This window comes from Topomyia yanbarensis, chromosome 1, assembly GCF_030247195.1.
Source record: "Topomyia yanbarensis strain Yona2022 chromosome 1, ASM3024719v1, whole genome shotgun sequence".
NCBI classification, from domain to species: Eukaryota; Metazoa; Arthropoda; class Insecta; order Diptera; family Culicidae; genus Topomyia; species Topomyia yanbarensis.
In genome coordinates this window covers 87,050,576-87,058,106 of record NC_080670.1, presented here as the reverse complement: position 1 = coordinate 87,058,106, position 7,531 = coordinate 87,050,576, and the positions used below count along the sequence as shown (strand labels likewise).

Sequence of the window (7,531 nt, the reverse complement as noted above, 5' to 3'; positions counted from 1 at the left end):
TTAAAATTTAGTGTGTATATTTCTTCAAAATGTAATCGCGGTATTATGGTGGTAATAAAAATACTATCCATAAATTTCTATCACGTCGAGTATTGCTAAAATATTTGAAAACAAATTTAACAAATTTATCCAATCTCAATCAAATTTTGCTCGAATTCCGATCAATTTAATGTAACTGGCAACTCTGCATGCTCTATTTTCGAAACTTTCAATAATTCTGGCAACAAAATTTATGTTTCTGTTTTGATTTGTTCCTGTAGTTATGCTGCTGGCAATGTTTTGTTTTGATTTTATCGAGCACTGAAACTGTCAAACGTGAATTTCGAGCAATTCAATTTATTTTTTGACACATTTTAAACTGTCCTCGGCCATTCCAAACCATTATCAGGTAATGTCGGAAATTCGAATCCATTTTGATCTAACCAATACCAATTTTTATAAATCCAATCAGAATTTTAAATTATAAGTTTATTCCATCAACAAATTCCCCTCGTTCCGGGGTCATATCACCAAATGGTTCCAAAACCACAAGATACAGTCCACTGATGCAATTCCAAGAATTTTGATACTCATATTGCTAGTATTTCATTGAAATTTACAAATAGTATCCCAGCACTGGAACATGCTTCCGGAGATCCGTATTCCTGGGAACCGAATGAAGTAACCCGATTGATTTTTACCTAGTCTACAAGTGGATAAGTTCCTAAATCCAAAACACTCAAAAATATCAAAAGCGGTTAGAAATTACCATAGTTATTGGCATTTCAGTTTTGTGGGTACCCGGCTACCCACGTCGGCCTGTTACGTAGTAAAAAAAATTCAGGAGCCCCTCCTCACTCTCCCTTACTATATCAACAATATTATTAACCCAAAAGCTTAACTTAGTGAAGTTCTAAGCTGTCACAATGTTTTAATTTCCAGCTATGGATAAAACATGGGAATTTGATTAATTGAAACCTAAAAAGGTACCCGTTTACCGCGTCGGATACATAACGGTTAAAGAAAATATATCCACCATGACAGAAGAAATCAGCAACACTTTACTTCTGGCGCTATCTGTAAGCGTTTTCGACGTAGAATCACCAATAGCGTCGCCTGAAGTATTATTACCATCAGGAAAACTAAAACGATTGTCTGTCATATAATTAATAAAAAGTTCCAGATTATTCCAAATTCGGGATTAGATAAAATTCTAACGAAATGCACCAAGCGTAAAACTTCCAGTCTAATATCATCAGGTGGTCGAATCGATTTAACAACAATATTCACACTATCAAAATCACTATCCTGCAGTTTGTAACATCAGGAACAGTCATCGTGACGAATGAAAAAAACACTTTTAAAGTCACGTTAATAAAAATAAAGTAAAGTAAAAAAAGGAACAGTCATACTTTAATTAACAGTAGTTACAACACATACACTTATTTTAAGACACGTTAATTCAAACGAAACCATGCAAAATCTATCAGTACGCTCTACAAACAAAACTAGCGTGAGAAGCAGTTGGAACTGAAATGCGAGTAGATTAACGTTTGTTTACAAAAACTACTCGCATATTCCCATATAGCTGGTTTCAGCGGTTTTCACCAAAAGAACAAAAATTTTAATTTGATGTATTACAGAAATATTAAAGCAGTAATTTAACAATTTTATGCAACAATACCGAAATTTTCAATTCTTCATAGCCGTAAACAAAAAGTAAACGAAAATATTGAATCATCTTTTTCTCAGCATGGTGATTTTTCATCTGGGACTGATATGCGCGTACCGGTAGTATTTTGACCAATAAAGTTTCATAATATGATTAGTATTACATACGAACCTTGCACTGAACATGGACCGCTCCATAAGTTTAATACTTTTAACCGTTTGGTGGGTATGCATGTTGAGCATGGTCAATGTCACGTAAGTCTGGAAGGGCATCGCCCATCGTTGTGGTTCCTTGTACATCAGGTCAAGCAGATTAACGCCTCCGCAATCCCGCCATTGTTCCACCGGTTCCGTTAATAACGAAACACTGTCCTTAAATTTTTTAAAATGGTTCAGGAATGTAGTCTTTCCACTGCCAATATTTCCCTCGATGAAAACAGTAAATGGTTTGTTTCCTCTCAATCCAAGTTTTTCTGGTCCAATTGACGCCGCCATATTCACTAAACCGCAACCTAGCAAAACGATATACTGTTAATTTCATTGAATAATTTATACAGAATTGATGGACGTACTCAAAAGTATGTGCAAACTATAGTATCAATAAAATCGAAATTTAAAAAATCTTATCTCTAGTTAGGTTTGAGATACGATTTGTGTTACAGTATAGTCAAACTGTTTTTGGCGGGAGCGTATGAAAACCATGAAAACATACTTTGTACACGGAAAGCATGTAGTACCCAATTCCTGGGTTAACAAAACAAAGATGGTGGTAAAAATATAGACATGCGGAGAAAATTATGTAAAGTCGACACGATAACACCATATGCAATTAAACATCACTTTCATGTGCGTTCTCGTGTTAAAAGTAAAAGAAATGATTTCCCTTTGCTTTCACATGAAAATCCATTAAAAAGCATTTCATGTGGTGTTTAAAATTAAATTCAAACAAATTCCACGTGACAACGGTATATTTATCCATTGAATGTTCATTGCCATGCTATTGAGGCGTACAGTATGAACTTTTCACATGACTTTCGCAAGAAAATTGAATGCAGTGCATTCCTACATGTAAAACAATTAATTTCACCTATTCTGCCAATGAAATCTATAAGTAAAACAAAATGATATTTACATGTAATTCATTTGAAAATTTTAGTCAATGATATTTCTTATGATGTTGATGTGCTTTACACACCATGTTCGTATGAATTTTATTAGAAAACCATATTTCTCACACTCGAATGGATATTCAAGTGGCAACCGTGTGCATTTCATGTGCTTGTGGATTGAAATAATTGAATAGATTTCCACATGATGTTAACGTGTTAAGTTTTTTCAGTGCATTTACTGACGCAGTAGATACAGAACACTAGATTAGGATTGTCGCTGGTGTTCTCATTGTTTTCGCCTCGGAACATGTTTGTTTTGCTTCCGGTATATATCTGTCAAAGTATCGAAAGTCTCTCTAGTAAAAGTCTTTGGTCCGCCCGCAGAAAAATATGGCCTGCTTGTAACCACAAACCGTTTAGTCACAAACTAACAGACATAACACTCAAAAACAAAGCTTCGCCCGCTTTAACGGTCATTTTAAATATATTTGTAGTTGGGACTGTGGCCACATTTGAAATTATGGCGCCACTGACATATGAAAAAGCATATGGGGGATAGACCACTAGTGAAAAATTGTTCGCAAATCTGAGGGGTAACCCACCAGTAAATGAGTGTTTGGGACTGTGAATAAAAGGTGGAGCTAGTGTTCTGGGAAAATTGTCGGATCGATGTTTTTTGAGGGAATTCCTTCATAGTGTTAGTGTCTGTTAGTCTGTGGTTTAGTTGAACTTCAAAATAGTAAAATGCAGTTTGCCTATTTTTTTCAGTCTCATTTATTCTGCTGTGATTGTTACACTGCTGGCCTATAAAATAGGCGTGAGATAAAAATACATGAAATTTTGAGTTTTCTCTAAAACTATTTTTTTATTCCAAGATTTTATAGTTAGGCACAGTCGTAAATATGAAAAAGAACACTTTAATTTGTAAATTAATTGTTATGCTTTACCGTAACTCGCTCTTCTCAATGAAATCCAAAAAAGTACCTGGTCAATGAAATAGGTGTATTGTAATCCATCGCATTAAAATTTTTCAAATCCAATGATTTTAAGACTTATTCAACCAAATTTTATCCATTCGCCTTGGCATTGAGTCATTCAAACGCTGATAAGTTTCCGTTGGCATAGTGTACCATTCCTTTTAATCTGCTTCCCACAAACGACCCTTATGTCTGAAATTTTGACCGGATAACTTCTTTTAAGTACATTCCGTAGATTTTCTACGGGATTGATGACAGGACATTGGTAGGGTCCGAAATTATAGTCACTTTATTATCTCGACATCATTCCTTTACATATTTCGGTGTGTGTTTTCGATCGATATCTTGCTGAAACTGCAATATAAAGGCACGTTATCTTTGACATAGCACTGCATGATATCCTTTAGGACACAGAGAACAGACATCCATGATCGAACAAAAATATTTAAAAAACGTGTGTAAACATTCGAATTCATATACGATAAACACTTGCGCCGCCACACCAACCTATCCTAACTATCCGTCAAATCCATTCCGGAACCGGTTCGAAATCCTGAATGGATTCAGTATGGAATCTTGCTCAAAGAAAACAACCGATACCGACTCTATCGGTTGATGCATTTGAGCTGGAATTCATGCTGGAAGTCCGAACCGGTTCCGGACTAGTTTGACTGGGTAGAGGAATAACCGCTGTAAATTCAGTCGAACTCAGCCACAAAAAACATGACGACAGCAGCGCATCTGGTTTGGATATCCCAACTACCTTCGCAACCGTTAGAGATTTTACACAAGTTGAATGCTGAAGATGGACGTTTGTTCTCTGTGTTTAGGATGTCCATCCTTTAGCCTTGCATTCTTATCTTGCCATTATAGTGGTGTTGCGAAAAATAGGACCTGTGGAATTCCACGAAAAGTACCCTCAAACCTCATTGTTCTCGCCTCCGTGCTTTACCATATTTTGCGTGTGTCGCAGATCAAACTTTTTGCACTTTCGACGTCTAACATTTCGTTGTGCATCGGACGAAAATAGGTTTATCTTCGATTGGCTCCTTGAAAGATATGTCGCCATTTTTTGATTCCTTCTGAACCAGGCTCATTAACGGTGTTGAAAAGTAAATTGCATATTTCTGTGAAGGCTGTGATTTATTTTTTACTTTATTCATTTGATTTATTTTTTACTTTATTCATTTGTTCATCCATTCTTTTTATTCATTTGATTCATTTGATGCATTTGATTCATTGTATTCACTGGATGAATTAAATCAATTTGATTCATTTAATTCATTTCATTCATGTGATTCATGTTATTCATGTGATTCATTTGATTCATTTGATTCATTTGATTCATTTGATTCATTTTATTCATTTGATTCATTTGATTCATTTTATTCATATCTTTAATTTTATGCATTTCATGTTCGGTCATTCGTTTTATTTCATTCAATTTGTTAGTATGAGTCAATTTATTCTATTGATCTTATAACTATTTCTAAATATTATCTTAATTTTTATTTAATAACCTAATCTAATTTGGTTCGTGTATATTATAATTTTGATTTACATTAATTTTTCTACTCATTTTATGAATTTAAAAACCTATTATTTTATTTTTTGCTTTACTTTTTTATTTCGGTCGTTTTGTTGATTTCTATAATTTATTCAGTTTATTCGAGATTTTATTCGTGCAAGACTAGAAACTGTTTTCATTCCACCTCTAGTTGGGTGCCTACTTCTCGTGAGTTCTGCGAACTAATCCAATAGTGAAATGTGTAAGAAATGTCTCATCTCACTGCTAGGTGGATTAAATCGGTTTTAAATAATTTCATTCAGTTTCTTCATTGAACGCGTTCAATCTTTTAACTCGATGACGTCACCACATGTTACTTCAGGATTGTTCACCTTTTTCGCGGGACTAATACGGAGAAGCCCCCGCTTCTGCTAGACATTTTCATAAACGTCATTGGAACAAACTTGATATGACTATATATAGTTACTATATTCATAGTTAGGCGGAGACACTGAGCGGACACTGTTATATATATATATATATATATATATATATATATATATATATATATATATATATATATATATATATATATATATATATATATATATATATATATATATATATATATATATATATATATATATATATATATATATATATATATATATATATATATATATATATATATATATATATATATATATATATATATATATATATATATATATATATATATATATATATATATATATGTATGTGTGTGTATGTGTGTGTGTGTGTGTTATGTGATGTCATGCTTGACTGGTTCCGACATTTGACATGTTCAATTGGCTCCGCTCAGTATCTCCGCCTAACTATGAATATAGTAACTATATATAGTCATATCAGGTTTATTCCAATGACGTTTATGAACATGTCTAGCAGAAGCGGGGGCTTCTCCGGATTAGTCACGCGAAAAAGGTAAACAATCCAGAAGTAACATGTGGTGACGTCATCGAGTTAAAAGATTGAACGCGTTCAATGAAGAAACTGAATGAAATTATTTAAAAAGTTAAAAATATCGCATTTCTCGGCCTTTAAGCTGCTGAATGTAAAAGTTGTCACAGAAGCATTTTAATCTGCTTATCAAACAATATTAGGTTTGTTTCAGTAACAGCAGAAACTGCAAGTACTGCGAAACAAACAAGAAGCATATCATGCCTGTATTCTCTTCTTCTATTTTATCTTCACTGGGTAGCAAACCAGAGTAAAAAGGAGCAATCTGTTTTGTTCCAGAGTAGCTGGAAGTAAATAGCGTATACTGAAAAAACATGTTTTCCTTCATTGTAATATGCACCAGACATGTGCATGTATCACTGGTGCATACTGATCCATGCTTCACGTATCCGCCATCCAAAATCACGGTCGGTTTTGTGTGACAGCTATGTCTAGATTCACTTGGTCCTGCAGGCTGGAAACAAACACCGACTGCTCACTGGATAACCTACAACATAATTTTCAATCTGAACAAGACTCACCAGAATGCCGAACCGCTCGGGAAGTAGGTGATCCAGGAGAAGTTTACTGAAAATAAGTACATGCTAGCGTTCCCGCTACAGAGCTGAGGAAACATACTTTTGATAACATTCGCAAATGTTTGACAGCCGCGTTGTGTATCAGAAACAACTGCTATGACGGATACGGAGTTCTTCCACAGTCCCCATAGCTCCAAGTGTGCCCTTCAGTCACAATGGTTTAATGTGGGAAATGATATCCTTGATGTTTGTCTGTTATGCGCCTCCAGCCTTCCTATTCCGTAGCACTTACTGCATTTTTATGTTTACCGTTTTTGATAGTCAATTCACACTTAGATCGTCTAATTTTTAATTTGTTTTCCCACTGCTTGAATCTATATAGTACTAGTGTCAACGAAACCGAATTAAATGAAAAGATAATATTTTAAAAAAATCAATACTACTCAAATAGTTGTAGCTGAGCACGGGGGGCATTTTCGTAACTTTGCATTAATAATAAACTTCCAATACAAAATCGTTCATATCAGCAAGAGAAACGAAATCAAAACAAACTGAGTTACGTCATCACCCGCCACTTTCGCTATTGGTGATGTAAACAAGCGTTAGATATCACATACACTAATAGGCATTCTTATGCGTATTGGTGATATGTACTATCATCTGCCAGACCTTTGCTTTTAGACATGGGGTTTGTTCCAGTACACAGAAGTTACTACTGAGTAAACAGGAGCAAAAATTACAATCTTCGAATGGCTGCTGACATCAAAAAGT

General features: G+C 34.5%; 1 protein-coding gene across 5 annotated transcripts in view; it reads right to left on the bottom strand.

Annotated features, from left to right (window-relative positions):
- LOC131694152 (deoxynucleoside kinase) overlaps positions 1–7,531 on the bottom strand; it is a 143,814-nt gene that overhangs the window by 13,168 nt on the left and 123,115 nt on the right. For 3 of the 5 annotated variants that reach the window (XM_058982611.1, XM_058982621.1, XM_058982638.1), the window contains one exon: positions 1,823–2,162. In XM_058982611.1, the coding sequence (XP_058838594.1) occupies positions 1,823–2,162 (340 nt within the window). Of the gene's footprint in view, positions 1–1,822; positions 2,163–2,222; positions 2,343–3,743; positions 4,091–7,531 lie in introns of those variants that run through there. The other 2 variants (XM_058982646.1, XM_058982629.1) reach the window with 2 other exon arrangements.